The sequence below is a fragment of the Anser brachyrhynchus genome (genome assembly GCF_964034855.1).
Source record: "Anser brachyrhynchus genome assembly, chromosome: 1".
NCBI classification, from domain to species: Eukaryota; Metazoa; Chordata; class Aves; order Anseriformes; family Anatidae; genus Anser; species Anser brachyrhynchus.
In genome coordinates, this window is record NC_137694.1 from 158,833,140 (window position 1) to 158,850,942 (window position 17,803).

The 17,803-nt window shown below is 36.3% G+C and overlaps 1 protein-coding gene across 28 annotated transcripts in view; it reads right to left on the reverse strand.

The window, feature by feature from the left end:
- The window catches only part of GPC5 (glypican 5), a 765,123-nt gene that overhangs the window by 351,047 nt on the left and 396,273 nt on the right, over positions 1-17,803 (reverse strand). Inside the window, exon 7 of one of the 28 annotated variants that reach the window (XM_080577251.1) lies at positions 10,900-11,333. The exons of the other annotated variants lie outside the window; for them this stretch is intronic. Within the exon in view, the coding sequence (XP_080433377.1) occupies positions 11,232-11,333 (102 nt within the window). The 3' untranslated portion in view covers positions 10,900-11,231. Of the gene's footprint in view, positions 1-10,899; positions 11,334-17,803 lie in introns of those variants that run through there. 28 annotated transcript variants of the gene reach the window in all.

Sequence of the window (17,803 nt, forward strand, 5' to 3'; positions counted from 1 at the left end):
TGTCTCAAAGACAGAGAAAAAAATGTTTTAAAAGTTCTATCTGAGAGCAAATTATAAAAGAATGTATTTTATTCATTTGGCTTGCAATTAATATATATATAATATGGTAAGTTTTATGCATTGCTTTAGCACAGCAACAGTAAGCTTTGAATGTTTTTTCTTATATGCAAAATACTTCACACAAAGCATGCCAACAACTAAACATCAGAAATAGGTGAGTCAGCATTCTACAGCTTTTATGAAACAAAAAATTCTGAATTCCTTTAAGATGAGCTATTCTTATTGTATTTTTTTTCCTCCCACATAGAACATCTAATCGGAAGAATACTAGAAACACCTATTCAATGCAGCTATGTATTCTTTTTTCTTTTTGTTGGGAGTACAAATAGCATTAAAGGCCTCACTACAAAATTAAGAAAATATTGTTAAAGCCTAGAAGAATATCTTAAGACTTTTTCTAAGACACTTTCGGTGTTTTAAATTTATTATAATCCAATTACATATGTGCATATCCTTGCTGCTCCAGAGATAATACATGACAAATGGAGTTTGGATTTTGTTTCAAATGCTAGTAGAATTTCTTTATAGCACTTAACCTGACAAGTATTTCATTATTGCAATGCATTCATTTCTGCATGGTTCTGTAGTGTAAATTTATGTAGAAATAAGAATCATCACAAGATCAAGTATTAATGCAGAGAAATACAGAACACCTTTGATACAATATAAATCATAACGTATAAAAAGTCTGGGGCTTAGTTTCTAGGGTTCAGTGTTCCCATTTCTCTTTATATCTTTAAAATATCAAATGTTTAATAAATTGTAAGCTGAAAAGGCGTTTGAATCAGGAGTGTTGCACACAATCATTTCAATAATAGACAACTTGAATACATGAACATGTTAGTATAATACAGTTGCATTTATAAACTAAAAGTCACTAAAAGATCATCTATCTATCACATATAGCAAAATGCTATCTTCTTTCTTTTGTAGTTTTATTGTAGTGTTCTTTTACATCCAGAACTGGGCTATACTACTCTATAAATTACAAAGAAAACAAAGTAGTTTTAATGGGAGCTGGTAGAGTGTACTGCAGTACTAAGCACTACCAGTAGATTAACAGCTTGGTAGAAAAATAACCCTCATAATGTCCCCCAAACGCAAAGATAATTCATATAGGCACAGCATTATGGAAGCAGATACAGAATTAAAAATCTACATGTTTCACTGTTTCTTAAGTTTCAGCCAACAGAAGAACAGATATTACTCATTACCTTTCATAAAATAGCTTCAGTATTACGGTTTTTATGCAGAAAATGGGAGATTCAGATTGAAGCACTTCCACTGTCCCCAGTGATTCATACCCACATTTTCTCCTATTGTCTAAATCTCATGCTGTATTCTAGTTTTATTAAGATAAAGGAAGATGTGTTCTCAAGCTATTCTTATGAAAATGCAACATTGAAGAATAAATTACTAATATTTTCTAGGCCCAAAGTTCTGAAAAGAACGCGTAGATTTGTAGCCTTATAGTTAAGGTCACAATGGTCATCTGAATGTTATACTTACAGAAGGATAAACAAAGTTCTTCCTTCTCAAAGATCCTACAACTTTGACATAGAGGCTCTCCCAACGGAGGAAGCTGAACTAGGATCTCTTACTTTTCAATCTAGTACTTTAATCATTAAATTGTTATTTGAGGGGAAAGAAGAGAAAAAGCAGCAACTTCTTCCCTCAGATGTTAGAACACTTCACTATTTAGATAATGTGATTAAATGATAATCTTCACTAGTACAAAGGAACATATTGACAAAATGACTGGAGGGGAACCTCAATAACCCAACCACAGCCCTTCCCAGAAGATCCTCAGTCCCATATGCTGGGAGAACACCCACCACACCCACTGGGACACAATTTCTACAGATCACCTCAGAGACTAAGGTGGTTACTCCATAGGTTTGGACTAATAGTAATACATCCATGAGATATATTAGAATAAAGGGATAAAGAATAGAGAATAGGGGGAATAAATAATAGATAATAAATAGATGGTTAAAGAAATGAAAAGAGATAGTCATTTGTAAAAAGGGGCTTGTCAGTACACATCTGGCCATGCCCTGCATATTATAGTTACAGATCTGCCCTGTCTTCTCATTAAACGTAATCTCTAACTGTTATTTAGAATGAGGGATTCTATTCTGTGTTTGTGTGTCTATGTGTATGAGGGTCTGAGTGCTATCCACTGTCTTGTAGACCATCAGTCACACGGATCTGTGTGTCTCTGGTACCATTGAGAGGAGGCACTGGTTTGGGTTTTTCCTTTTTCTTTTTTTTTTTTCATTTTTGTGGTATGGGGTGCAGGGGGTGGTGTCTATTTCCTACAGAGGATGAACAGAACCCTGAAGAGAGGCCACAGTCACAGCAGATACACTTTTCTGGTTGGTAGGTTGTGCAACTTCTGTGATTCTGTTAGAGTCTTGCGTACATCAACAAATACAAGCAAACAGTACATAGTCAACATCAGAAACATGGCCATTCTTTAAAAGGCACATAAACTTCCCTCTGCCTTGAGCTCTAACGTGTTTTTTTTAAGCTTGATTTCACAGAGCAATTACTTTTCAGACTTGATGTCAAGGTTCAGATTCACAATTAATTTTTCCCTTTTTTCCTAACTATTATGCACCAAAAAAACAAAAAGGGGGGGGGGGGGGGGGTTGAGTCCTTAACTGCAAGATGAAATACATATACAAATCTGTATTTCTAAAGAGTTCATACAAACTGTTGGCAAGTCTGTCATATGTCAATGGCCGTATGTCGGCTGGCCCCCCATATGCTTCAATATAGATCTGTTGTTTTAAAGCAGTTTTGACATAAATGAACACACTTGTTATATTATCAGATAGTATGTGAGGAATCATTACCATTCTTTGTATAAAGAACAGTGAAATGTGTGGTATAAAGTAATGCTAGAATTCTAAAAGTTTCTCTTCTCCTCTAGCCAGAACAATACTCTCACCGTTTTCCTCACAGTTCCATGCAAAATCTTGACTACAGACTATTTGGTCCAGATCACTAAGACAACATAAGTTAGGCTTACTATGTAGCCCATTAAGACTTAGAATTAGATACAGAATTAGGTATATCATTTTGAAAATACCCATTACCATAGTAATTAAAATGTAAACATTGCCAGGTTTTATTGTATTTACTACACAGATCCCAAGGACATATTTATATTTCAGCCTACATTTCAGCCTTACTCACACGGAATTAAACTTCTCATAGGTCTTTTAAATCTGAAATGATCATATCTTTCTTAGTCTATTAATGAGAATTTTGTAACTTTTGTTTATATGCTGTCATATATAACATCCAGATAATCTATTCTTCACTTAAAATGAGTTTTTCAGGATTGGAAATTAATAAACTCTGTACCAACAAATTGAAATCAAACCTTGATCAATGACTTTTCAACAGGACTGTTCCCTATTAGAATTCTAGTACTTCTATCTTCACTTCTATTGAAGATATTTTATTCTTGCCCAAACACATAATATTGTTGTCAGTTTTTATTTATGCATAGATTTGGACCAATTTCACAAGTCATTTCACCATAAGCTTTACAGTAAAATGTTTGCATATAACTCAGCTAATCATGAGATCATGAGATCAGAGTTAGCATATGTGTAACAATATTCAATTCAGAAGAATTTTAGCTTAATGTTAAGTATGTTTACAGAATTGCTAATGATTCAGGGCTGTAAAACTATTAAGAAGAACCTCCAAGCTAGTTTTACTTAATAGGCTAGTTTGAGACCCTCTCCTTATGCATGGACAGACTCAATGAAGTAAATTGGAAAAGAAAAGAAGATGTGGTATGCAGAAGCTCATTTTTTTTTGTTCCTAATATTGTTTCCACTAAGTTTGCCGTATAGAGTTTTACCCAAATACAAGAAAGACATACCTATACATATTCAGCACAAATTCTTTCAAACATTTCAAAGACTCATGAAACTTCTTGAAGTATTTGCTTTCCTATTATTTACAGAAAGAGAGAAACTAGCTTAATTTTGAAATAATATCATAACTGTGCTTCTGGGTTTGTAGGCCAAGTTATAGTATTAGGCATTTAATGGGTTAGTTGTTTCAACCTTCATTTCTCTTGCTGTTTGCAAAATATTCTTGGCATGTGTAGCCCAGCAAATTTCTTCCTTACTAAGAACAATCTGCTCTCTAAACTTAGCTTTGTACAAATTTTCAGTGAAGGTATGACTTCATCAGAGAGCCAACTGTTTGCAGTTGGTATAAAAGGGAAGAAGAAATACTCTCCTTTGTGGAGTAGAATTTTATTATTAATTTTCCCTCCTCTGCCCCCGTTAATAAAACTGAGCTCTCATTATTGCAATTCGACATAGGGTTCAAATGAAGGAGACAAGGCAACACTGTTTAATATATATCTTCCTCTTCCTTGGGGAAATACAGACAGTGTTCATACAGAATGAGCACACCTTTGGGAGAAAAGCTAAAGATCTCAGGTTTTACTTGCTTCCAAAAGGCTAATTTTTTGCCCTTTCTGACTTTTATAATGGATCTCCTACCTTCCTGGTAGGAGCTTCATGATTCCAGCCACATCAGGATTTGGAAGAAGCAGATTTAATCCCTTGTTTTCAGGGCAGACCACTAACGCTTTGCTGCTTTAGGAATGCAGTCTTCCCAAGTCTATTACACTGGTCTCAGGAAAACATGTGAGAGGATACAATCACAGGTTTAGCTACGTGATTTGCAAACAATCCAAGCAATTTCCTTAAGCTCCAAAATGCATTAAGATCATTTTGAAGATGTTTACTGGAAAGTCTACTCCACATTTTACTTCTGTGCACAGCGACTCTACTTTAATTCTTCTGTCTACAAATTGGACAATTTGCTTCACAGTAGGGTTCTTACCATCTACCACAGATTCTACCCCCATCCTCCTACATGGGTATTTAACAGATGTAGCTTAAGGTAAATCTTTCCTAAATTTCTGGTGTGCTTGCAGCGGTTCCTAAAAGCTTTGACTATCAATTACCTGTAAGTAGTAGCTCTAAATATTTTTCATATGCTTAAATTATAAGTTAATAACGGAGAAAAATAAAAATGCTGTTAACAATATGTTAAGTAGTATGTCCTTTCATATGCAATGACTTATGTACAATAAAAAAGTCATTAAATAGTTACTGGTGTGATCAAAGAAAGTCCTCACTGGATGAAAATTAAAGATTTAGAGATCACATAGTCAAGTCTATAGATTCACTTCACTACCCATGACTGAAATACATATTCAATTTCTAATTCAAGATAATGAAGAACAAAATAATTACCAAGGGCTCCAGAGGCTTTTTGTTTGTGTTTGCTGTCTAGTTAATTGTAAAAGAATATATTGAGATGTGAAGTAGTGTTGTTCAGCACAACCTTTCTACTCCTGTAGTTTTGTCATTGTTCACAGTCCAGTTTAGGCACTGATCTATAATACTGCACAACTAAATTAATCAGTTTGGTATTGGGTTTTGTTGTTATTGTTGTTTGTTTGTTTTTTGTAAAATTTGCTATGTAAGCCAGGACTCAAACAGTGCATCCCAGAATCCTTGTGCCCTGATTGTCCAGGTCATGCAGACAATAGAGTGTACCATGATCTTGTGTATGCCTATATGTCAAAGTTTTTTCAGCTGAAAACAGAATGCAGGTATGTCATGGTTTCAGCTGGGGTAGAGTTAATTTCCTTCATAGTGAAGTGCGTGGGAGGATATGGGCAGGTATATCATGACTGTCACATCCAAAAAATCAGGCAAAGCCATCTGGGCTGATGCAGAGTGGCAAGATATTGCTGCCTGGGTAGAGAGCCTAGTTGCAAAAGTACACCACATAGATGCTCCCATACCCGATGGCCTGCTGTCTGCCAGGTTAAATCACAAGTGAATGTATAAATGAAGAGGCTGAACACCCAAGTTTTCTCCTGAAGTGTAGTCTACAGATAGCAAGAATGTGAATGCAACGTATAAATTGAGAAAATGCTCTCTAGATCTGAAATTTAGAAGCACCTTACAAATACCAATCATGAACTGAAAATATAAATCAGTGTTTCAAAAACCCATAATGTGAATACCTTAATAACATTTCAATAAAAATAACAACAATTTATCCAGCAAACGTTCTTTATCAAAATCGAATTCAGTCCTTTACCCAAAGTTTTCTGTAACGTGTCAAAGGGTCCACTACACTAGTCAGCAGAATGCTTCAAGCCTGTCAGGAAGGAATTCCGATGGTTCTGTGTTTGCATCAGGACCAGAGGTAAAAGAAACAACCAAAAAGCACTCCAAGACTAGAGAAACACGCAAAATACAGTGAGGGGTCATGCACTTAATGCTCTAGAGAAAAGCTTCTATTTCTCTGGATTCCAAGAAAATTGATCTGAACATCATAACTGACAAGCATCTTCACTGGTTGAACAATATTGAAATTTTACATCGAAGTCTCTTTTTATGAAAGTAAGATAGCCACTAGTTATGTCAAGATTCCGTTGTGCATGTCTATCAAGGCTTCAGCAATGCCTCCTGTCTTAGTAATTTGATCTCCTTCTATGATAAGGTCATCTGCTTGTTGAATGAAGGGAAGGCAGTGGACGTAATCTTTCTGAATTTCAGTAAGGCCTTTGATGCTGTCCTTCACAGCACCCTTCTGGACAAATTGTCCAGCTGTGAGATATTGATTATATTCAGTCAAATATTGTTTGTTGCATGAAAATCTGGAACAAACCTGAGCTTCTTTCATATCAAGCGTATCGATATAATAAGAATAAACAATGTTGAATCCCCTTTTCCTTATGTAGATTTAGTGTCAGCTCATTTCCTGATCAGAACATAAATAAAAATCAGCTTCTTAAAAATTATCTTTATCATCACAGACAAAATAATAGAGGGGAAAAAAACAGCAATAATCATATTCATATCAGTGAAGTGATAATACCTGAATGTTGCAGACTTGTATCCCCATTACAAACATTATAGCTGTAGCAAGACCATGAACTGCAGCAAATGAAGAGATTGAATTTTCTTCTCAAATGGTAACTGCTGCTGTAATCAAAGCCTCCATCTCATAATAATTGCAATATGCTGAATTGAGATGAATCCCACCCTAAGTATAAGCAAATCCATGGTGTCTATGTGAATGATTTTAGCTAATGCACTATTGCTTGAATTGTTAGCTTTCTATCAGTAAAAGCTATACAAACTCAATCTTGTCCTGGTTTATGAATGTGTATGCTCATAATTTCTGCATACAGTAACTGGTTCAACAGTTAGCATATAGCAGTTTATTTCTGTGTTTGAGCCATAGGTTTGCAACTTCAATTATGGATGGTGCTGTAAGGCTATATTTGCATTAGCAAATTCTGTGGATCAACAGAAACAGACCTAAAAAGCAAGGCAGTATTGTAGTCTTAAGCTAAAGGAAAAAAGGAAACCTTGAAGAAAACAGGGAGACTGGTAGCCTTGAGCTAGTAAAAGCAAGGGAGATAAGGGATGAAAACTAGAAAACAGGAAGGAGGAAAACAGCTGAAGCTGGATTACAGACTGACCTATGGTTACCTTTTGCTCATTAAGGGTCATTAACATATTAAAAAACACACCCTTCAAAATGCAAATGTATGGAAATGTGGGATTTGGTGTGTCCCCTCCCCTGATGGTTCTCTGTAATGTGCATGCTCAATAGAGATAAGTGAGCTAAAACAACCATTCAAAAGTAGCCAGAGAGAGGTTTCACAAGTTAGCTGTGTGAAGGTGCTTCAAGTCAGAGGTGTGCTTGCTTTGTGAAAAATTGTCAAGCACCTGATTCTGCAGAATTATATAATTAATTATTTAATTAAAAGACCTTCCTTCTCTTTAATATCTTTATCGATGATTTGGATGAGGGAATTGAGTGTACCCTCAGTAAGTTTGCAGAAGACACTAAGCTGGGGGGAAGTGTCGATCTGCTGGAGGGTAGGAAGGCCCTGCAGAGGGACCTGGAGAGGATGGGTCGCTGGGCAGAGGCCAGTGGGGTGAGGTTCAACATGGCTAAGTGCTGGGTCCTGCACTTTGGTCACAACCCCACGCAGTTTTTCAGGCTTGGGACAGAGTGGCTGGAAAACTGTGCAGGAGAAAGGCATCTGGGAGTGTTGGTTGATGCTCGCCTGAACATGAGACAGCAGTGTGCTCAGGTGGCCAAGAAGGCCAACAGCATTCTGGCTTGTATCAGGAATAGTGTAGCCAGCAGGACCAGGGAGGTGATAGTTCACCTGTATTCTGCTCTGGTGAGGCCGCACCTCGAGTACCGTGTTCAGTTTCGGGCCCCTCACTACCAGAAGGACATTGAGGCCCTGGAGCGTGTCCAGAGAAGGGCTATGAAGCTGGTGAAGGGCCTGGAACACAAGTCCTGTGAGGAGTGGCTGAGGGAACTGGGGTTGTTGAGTCTGGAGAAGAGGAGGCTCAGGGGAGACCTCATTGCTCTCTCCAGCTACCTGAAAGGAAGTCGTTGGGAGCTGGAGGTTGGGCTCTTCTCACAGGTAACTAGTGGTAGGACAAGAGGGAATGGCCTCAAGTTGCACCAGGGCAGGTTCAGGTTGGAAATGAGAAGACATTTCTTCTCAGAAAGAGTGGTTAGGCATTGGAGCAGGCTGCCCAGGGAGGTGGTGGAGTCACTGTCCCTAGGGTTATTTAAGGAAAGGTTGGATGTGGTGCTTAGGGACATGGTTTAGTGGGCGATATTGGTGGTAGGATGATGGTTGGACCAGATGACCTTGGAGGTCTTTTCCAACCTGAATGATTTTATGATTAGTGTGGATTCTGTCTGTGTGTTTATTGGCGAGGCACACTGGGCATAAACCTATGGATAATAGTTGGTGCTGACAACCTGCTCCTCACTCTTTATACATTTCATTTTCTACTTTTGAGAAACTCCAGTTTAGTCCCTTGGACTGGATTCTCCTTTGTGACTGCATTGTATTAGATTTGTAAGAGGAGTGAATTTTCCAGTTAAAATTTATCCAGTTAAAAAGTAAAAGGAATTCTCTGGAGGGTAAGTGAAAACAATCAAGTGGGCTCCTGATATACATTTAAACACTGTTCCAGATGCACTTTAATAGACTTGGAATAACACCAAGTGTGCATGTATTTGCAACAATAACACTAAGAGCCATCAAATAGGTATCTGTGGATTTTTACAAAAGCCTATCCATGTTGGTCATGGGTGTTATTATAGTACTGAGTGGATGAGAATTAAAGCAAGAAAAAGAGAATGATATGATTTTTCATTTATCCAAATCTTTCCTGTCCTCTAACAAGAGAGGTACCATTTGGAAGTAAAGTAATTTTGTTTCGCTTTCTTTTATTGTGTTTAAACAAAAAGCTCCAATTTGTTGTCACAGAAGATAATGAAGATACACGGTAAAATATACAGACAAATTGTTCATTTGGGACATTTCAAATAATCATCAGAAATGTGGCAAAGAATGCAGCTTGCAGTAGCCCACCAGATTCTGAGATAGAATTTATTCTGGCATAATAAAAAACCTCTGCTTTCACAACATTACTACTTCTATTATTTAATTGAGTCACTGTCTTATTTTCTTTCAGCAGATCATTTTTCCCTGATTCAAAACTTCCAAGTAACACAAGTCAGGAATACCAATATGAAAGCCGGATATTAAAGCAGACATATTTTCTATCAGGAAACCTCAAAGCAATAGATGATCTAGGAGAACGTAATTTCACCTATGTAGTTTAGACACTAGGGCCTCATTTTATGATTTTAATTATTTTGTTTAGCCATTGCAGTTTTAAGTGTTTTGCAGTAATCAGCAGAAACTAATTAGACATAAAACTATAAGACACTCATTTTCAAACACTTTATCTTAATTACATTGCAAATGCCAATATTAACAGATTACACAGCAGTTTGGCTGCTTCATTAAATGATTGCTAGTGAGTGCTTTAGAAGCAGTAATAAATGCACACTAATGCCTTCAGAGTCCACAGTAGATGTGGACAGCTGAAGGAAAGACAGAAATTATATACATATACCTTCAAGTGCAATAGATACAGAAAGGGCCATTACTTATATCCCCAAGGTTGCAGAGTGATTTCAGGGCCACCTCTCATCAGTAAGGACAACAAAATGTTCTTGGACATGAATGGATAAAAACAGAAATGTGTCTACCACATTAACTCTGAATTGTAAATCCTCATAATTCAAAACAAAACAGAAGAGAGCCTTGAGCAAACAGAAAAAAAATAAAAATAAAAAAAAATAAAAATTGAAATGGCATTCAATTACATCAGTGGAATAATTCTCTCAGTAGTGATAGGACTTCTTAAAGGACAAATGCAGCCCAAAACATGAACAAATATATATTACCTTCAGTTATTTTTAGGTAATTATGTAGTTTTAAAATGCCATCAATTTACTTTGGCAATATCTCTGTGACAAACTGTTATTATGTTGCTGAGAATTTTCCTCCTGCAACAGGAGCATTATAAAAAAAAAAATGCTAAACATACCAATGTGACATGCTATTAGAACAAAACATACAAAGAACCTTGGCTTAACCCTTGCAAATACTTCTTTAGTATGTTGTGTTTATTCCAGAAGTCCCAATTCAATAATGGAGTAAAATTTTGGCAAATCAAACAGAAGACAAAACAGCTGGATTCATTCTTTCCAGGCAGTTTCATAGTTCATAATGCAAATGCGCACACATGCATAAAATATGAACAGAAAATAATTCTTAGATTTTTACCAAAAATCTTTACCTTCACATCTAAACACTATAGTGTAACCTCACTTTTGTCCAGAGAAGGGCAACGAAGCTGGTGAGGGGTCTGGAGAACAAGTCTTACGAGGAGCGGCTGAGGGAGCTGGGACTGTTCAGCCTGGAGGAGTCTCAGGGGGGACCTTATCGCTCTCTACAGGTACCTTAAAGGAGGCTGTAGAGAGGTGGGGGTTGGTCTATTCTCCCACAGATGAGGGGGAATGGGCTAAAGTTGTGCCAGGGAGGTTTAGGTTGGATATTAGGAAGAACTTATTTACTGAAAGGGTTGCTAGGCGTTGGAATATGCTGCCCAGGGAAGTGGTTGGGTCACCATCCCTGGGTGTCTTTAAAAGACATTTAGATGTAGCCCTTAGTGATATGGTTTAGTGGAAGACTTGTTAGTGTTAGGTCAGAGGTTGGACTCGGTGATCTTGGAGGTCTCTTCCAACCTAGGTGATTCTGTGATTCTGTGATTTTCCTGAAATTGACCCATGCTTACTTCAAAGTCTTTCTGCAAAACAATTAGCATGCCAAGAGGTTCAACAGAAACAGTAAGTACAAGACTAATTTTACCTTTTCATTATCAGAAGAAATCATGGGAAACCATTACAGATTGCAGTTAAATTTAGAACAACTTTATTTTCTCTGCTTTGAATGCAGAGCATGAAAGTGAATCATCACAGAGACAAAAAAAGTAAGAAATATAGGGAATGACAGCATGTATAGAATGCTGTGAAAAGTTAGTATTTGACCACTGATACTAAGCAATCACACTATCTGTTATTCTAAATATAAAACAAAACTCACCATATACTGGTGACTAAGCTGAATTTTAGCTGTATCAATTGTACATTAATAATCTACACACTGAGGATCCTTTTTAAAGCTGGCACAGAAAATAAGCTGAACAATTTCAAAGACTGCCATGGAATTTGTGAAACAGATTTTACTGAAATAAATAAAATGTGAAAAACTTCTATAATTTAACAAAAAAAATATTTGAAAGACTGGTAGATAGGTGTTGTCTTGATATATCTTTCATTTTTGAGTTTAGGAATTTACTCCTTAGTCAGTGTCTTTTAAAGATTTTTGTGTGCATAATTTACTTGTATTCTGTAGAATTCACCCAAGGATATCTGTACCAGTTGCTTAACTGGGCCATAGCTGTTGCTCAGTTGTCAGCCCTAATCTTCCCCTCTTCCCCCAGAAAGCTGCTTTCTCAGACAGTCCTTCATCTTCACTATCCTCTAGACTGTATCAGTCGGCAAGAGCCTTAAGTTCCAAAGAGTATGTTAACATTTAAACATTATGGTCAACCTTATGTTAGTGCCTAGGCTGGCCCTGTGCCTTTTCCCAGTGTGGATACAGCCATCCATCCAGTCTACCAGGGTGACATTTAGTGTGTCCATGTGAATTGTCATATAATAAAAAGGACATTGACAAACAGAAGACTGAGTCAGTAATTAAGTTTCTAAGCTCAAATTCATACAAAAGAGAATTTGGTCTTCATTGCAATACTTAGTCTCATTGAGACTCTATTCCTAAAACATTAAAAGCAAAATGCTTGATATAAAGGTTGGTGAAATCAATTAAGCAACTTTGTCTGATTACAGAGGCTGGTGAATCAGACTGCAAATGTGTGGAATAGTTATAGTGTGAAACAGTGAAAAAAAAAATATGTAAACTGAAGGGCATAATTGTTTTAAATGCAACCTCTGTAAAAGCAAATTAATGATTTAATATGTGGGACTCAGACTAGAAATAATTGTCAGAAGTAAAAATTGATAGATTGGAGAAGAATTGCAAAATTTCAGCATGACATACATTATATTAAAATGTGCAACTGACTGCTGGGATAAGAGTTGAGAACTGAATTTTATTCAGTTTGTTTGTACAAAATATGAAGAAATACTAGTGAAAGCTGGTATTTGCTTTTTCACTTTCAAATAAACTTTTTCAGTTTCAAATTCATCGAGTTCTAAGTAAGCTACAACACCAACTCAGTCTGGAATTCACGGTTCATATTATTCTCAGCACAATACTTCCTAATCATCCATTATTGCCTACAGGCATGAAGCCAAAGAAATCAGCAGAGTAAAATGTATTTATTTATTAATTTTAATCAATGTAGCTAATGCCAGGACCTTTAAACCATCTGCTTCAGTTAAGATAAAAGTATGGACCACTGGTGATGTTACTACTGAAAAAAACATTTAGAGGAGAAACATATGTTCTGATGGCATTTGACTCCTGAGTGCAGAGGAAAAGAGGTAAACACTTAAAATACAAAAACAGGCTCTGTGGTTACTGTTCCAGAGTTATGAATATCCTGAATTGCCTTCCTTTTTTTTTTTTTTTTTTTTTCTACATGTCTGGTAATGCTCAAGGGGGTAAGGGAACAGAAAAAAAACAACATTGCAAGCAGCCAAAAACTCTCATAATGTAGATGCATGCACATTTCAAAAGAAGCACACGTGCTCACATGTTGATGACTGGAACAGCAACCTAATTTGGCTCACTCAGACACATTCAGAATAAAAACACTGGCAAGCTTACCTGACAATTAACATTATGGTTTAACATGGATACAGACTTTTAACTTAACCTCTGTCACTGCCACTTTTACTATTTCCTGGTTTATCCACACATTAGGAATCCCAAGTTAACATGGTTGCAGAAGGCCGTTAGGCTTCTCCATTTGGGACTGACTTGTGTCTGGGGACCGCATACAGAGGCAACACAGCGCAATGTGGGCAACTCTCATGAGAGAAATTGTCTTGTCAGCATCTCAGCTGCAACTCCCACCCTTCCTATCCTTCTTTACTGTAACTAACAAAACTGAAAGCACTTCTTCATTGAGATTGCATTGAGGCATGTCTCTCCACAGAAAACATGAAAAGGCAAACAGAGAAAGAATCTCCTATGGAAAGAGAACTGACTGAAAAATAATCTAAAAAATATTTGTCTGTGACCTTGTTACTGCTAAGGAGATGAGGACCGAGAACCAATCCCTCCTCTGAGCTTTATATTGCTTTAAGCAAGCTCTGACCCCAAGATGCAATGGTTCTTTTATGGGACTTCTTTTTACTTCAGTGTTTAGAATAATATGAGGGAGCTGTGCCAGCCCATCATCTGTGCTTTTTCTATATTAAAGAGCGAATATTTGTGGCAATTTCTCAGTTGCAGTATGTGTATGTGGTGGTGCCTGATGCTCTAAAGCCTGCTGAGGCACTGCTGAAGGTCTGCAGAGGTGCAAGGAGCCAGACTTACATGAGTAGCAGTACAGCCTAAAAAAAGCACTCTCTAGAGTGTAGTAATCTTGGACTATGAATTGGAGAAAGACTGTTCTTTACATGCGTAAAACATACATTTGTGCAAATGGCATTTACACACATGTATTTGTTATGATTGACAGTCCTCCCAGGAAGCCTTCAAAAAGATCACTACAGTGCAGTACGCAGCTGAGTACAAGATCAATCACTGAGAGGCCATTCATGTGAAACGAATAGAATTTGGTATTCATTAGGCAGCATGCTCTTAAATGGCATATATATCACATACAATGGTACATGTGGTTTTTTTTAATAAAAAAGAATTTCCACGGATTTCTCTGTTTTTATAGATCATGAATGTTTCATATGAAAAAAAACAGTTACTATTTATTCTGTATGAAAACTGAACTGAGATGACTGTATACCCTGTAAGGATTTATTTACGACATCAGCATTGTCTTATTCTTCGTTGCACCCAGCAGGCATAGTGTGAAGTGCCTAAGGAAAAAAATTCCTAGAAAGGTTTTCTGAAGGAAAATGTAATCAGAATTCTAGCTACAATATTTTTTTAGTGTGAAAACTGCTACAGAATATGGTCCTTTCAAAATTAAACGTATAACTGTAATGAAATTTGTTGGGCATACATACTTATGCATGAGATACAAAGTTAGAAACATGTATCTGAAATCTGCCAGCATGTAAAACTAAACAGGATTCAACATTTACATATTTTAGAATTATATTGTTTCACCAAAGCATAAAATTTTAAAGGTATCACCTTACTGAAGAAAAATGGCACTATGTTTTTTCCATTCAGTCAATTCCTAAGGGTAAAACAAACAAAGAAAACAAACAAACAAACAAACATAGCTGCTACTTAATTTACGTTTCTGTAGATAATACTAAACTCTTTCTGCTATTCAAATGCAGCGTCATTGGCAAGGCCCTCCAGAAAGACTTTGCAAGACTGAATGACTGGCAGATACAATTCAATGTAGGTAAAGAAAGTACTGTCGCTAGAGAAAAATAATCTCAACCAAGACTATGTGATGCTCAGGACTCAGTTACAATTCAGAGAGAGGATTTTGAAGTTAATTTTGACAAATCTTGAAAATTTGACCTGTCAACAAAGTTCTGATGATATTTCATGTATTGTTAGAAAGGATCTAGTGACCAAGGTGATATTTTTTGCCATATCAAATCTTGGAACCTTGGCATCTTGCATGCTTGCAGTTCTGGTCTCCCTTCATCATCCTCTCCCTCCCTTTCCTCCCCCGCCCCCCTCCCTCCCAAAGGAAAAAAAAAAAGGTAGGGAAGGTATAGAAGGATAACAAGGATGGAGCAACTGCCACATCAAGAGACGATGAATAAGCTGGCACTCTACAATTTGCAAGGGAGGCAATTGAGCAGATATGTTATTGAGGTGAATTAAGCTGACAAAATAGAAGTGTGACTGAGTGACTGACAGGGCAGAGGCATAAGGATTGATGATATGCTGAATGCAAAGATATTATTCACCAAATTCTGCAATATTAAAGTTGTGCAAGAATGCTTTTGATGGTACTAATAATAGATAATTTCAGAGAGATAAAAGAAAGTAGATCAGGAAGTTCATTTGTGGAACTTTTTGCCGAAGGAGACTGTGAAGGTGAACAGTATTAGAAGTTTCATAGAGGAATTCAACAAATTCCTGGATGACCTTAAACATGTCTATTAACACGTATCAAAAGGGACAGGCAGGAATGTATCTGCTAATAGCTCTAATACAACTATTGTGAATGCTAGAAGAATGTAGCAGGAATGGAGCAAAGATGGTGACCAGGATCACATTCTCCCCTAATAGTACCTCCTATTGCTACTATTAGAGATAAGGTATTGGACTCTGGATCTATTTAGATCACTGGTCTAAATGGAAAGGGTATTTCTGGTGTTCTTAATCATTTTACACTGTAGCAATATACATTTGAAGGGAAAGAACAGAAAATTCTATACATAGGATTAAATAACACTATATCGGTGGTAAAAAAAAAAAAAAGTACAAGAGAGAGTCTTTGAAAGGCAGAAGAACAGGTCTGCTTTAAGGCTAGAATAAAGATGATGCTATATTTCCATATATTTTAATATTTAAAAGTTGCCAGTGTAATTTCTAAGTAACATCACATCCTGGCTTAGGAACATAAACAGGTTTGCTATACTGTGTGCTGTCCAAATCCATATAGCACCTGATGACATAGACATCATTGTGCATAAGCACCTTACTGAGCTTCAGACATTTGAATGATAAGCACATGGAGACACAAATACAGGGCAAACATTTGCATAGAAGTGATTTAGATATAACATTTGAATTTAAAACAGATTTTGAGCATTTGGATTAAGAACCAAAGCTGAGTGAGAGGGATGAAGACAGATTAGACCAGAGGAAGTTATCTTTGAGCAATATGCCTTGAGATGCATAACTGTAGCATTTATGAATTCTAGGAATAATTTACACTTGAGATGTTTTCTCTTAAAAAAATAAATAAATAAAAAATCTCAGGAATTCATTCTTCAGTCCTTCACATCCTTCCCCCATTTTAATTTATCCAATTTTTAAACTGAACCAAAAAAAAAAAAAACGATACCTAATAAATGCATTACTGTACAGCAGTCACAACTGTACTAATTAGCAGAAAAGTTTTTTTAAGAAAGCATTATTCACTTATCACTTTGAACAGCTAAATTACAATTTATAAATTATAAATTTAGTCTGAGTTAAAGACCAGAAGAATTAATGGGATAACAGTTAAGTTGCTTGTAGTTTTTAAACATGGTCTGATTCAGTGGTATTCTAGCAAATTTCTGACTAGTCATACTCAAAATAATCACAGTTTGTTTTTCTACATACATGTCATGATTTAATATAATACAATGATGAAGAAAAAATATCTCTGCAAGAATTCTACCATCTAGAAATAGCTGTCCTGGTACAATAATCAGGAATAAACAATTCTTTCCTTCCCCTGCATTGGGAATAATGAAGGTTCATGCAGTCCACAATGTAGATTCCCTCCTCTGGATAATTCAGGCATTTGGCTGTAAGGACAAGCACACTACTGCTGATCCACTAGCAGATATCCTAAGATTTACTCTTCCCAAATACAATGTGGATGTGCTTCAATCAGATTAAAAGTTTGAAATATGGGTGGAAATGTTTAAATCTTTCAGCTTGCTGTTGGTCACTATCTTCATACAACAGTAAACATACAGCTACTTGCAAATTAAGGTGTAAAACCCAAACCTCTGCAGTCTAAACCTTATATCCACTGTGATGATAACTATAATATCTGATCAAAGATCTTGTAAAAGTAGAGAATAACCTCTGATATTGACATTAATATTAAAAATACAAATAGAACATGATGCAAATAGAACATGTTCATGATAAAATACTGCTCTAAGTTGAAGTAGAACTTTCAGATAGGCTGCTGGTTGACAGTATACAACATGCAAGGCAGAAAATATGTTTTTGCTTTCGCTAAAACAGTTGGCTTTTACAAATAATATTTTTCCTAATAAATATCTTATCAGTGACATTATAGTACTAGTATCAGTGGGGCTAGTGACACCATTTATGGAAAGAAATAAAAAAATAGACAACAAACGTTTTTTTTTTCCAAAATAATCCCAAGGAATGATATTCCATGACAAAGCTTCCATTGTTTTTTAT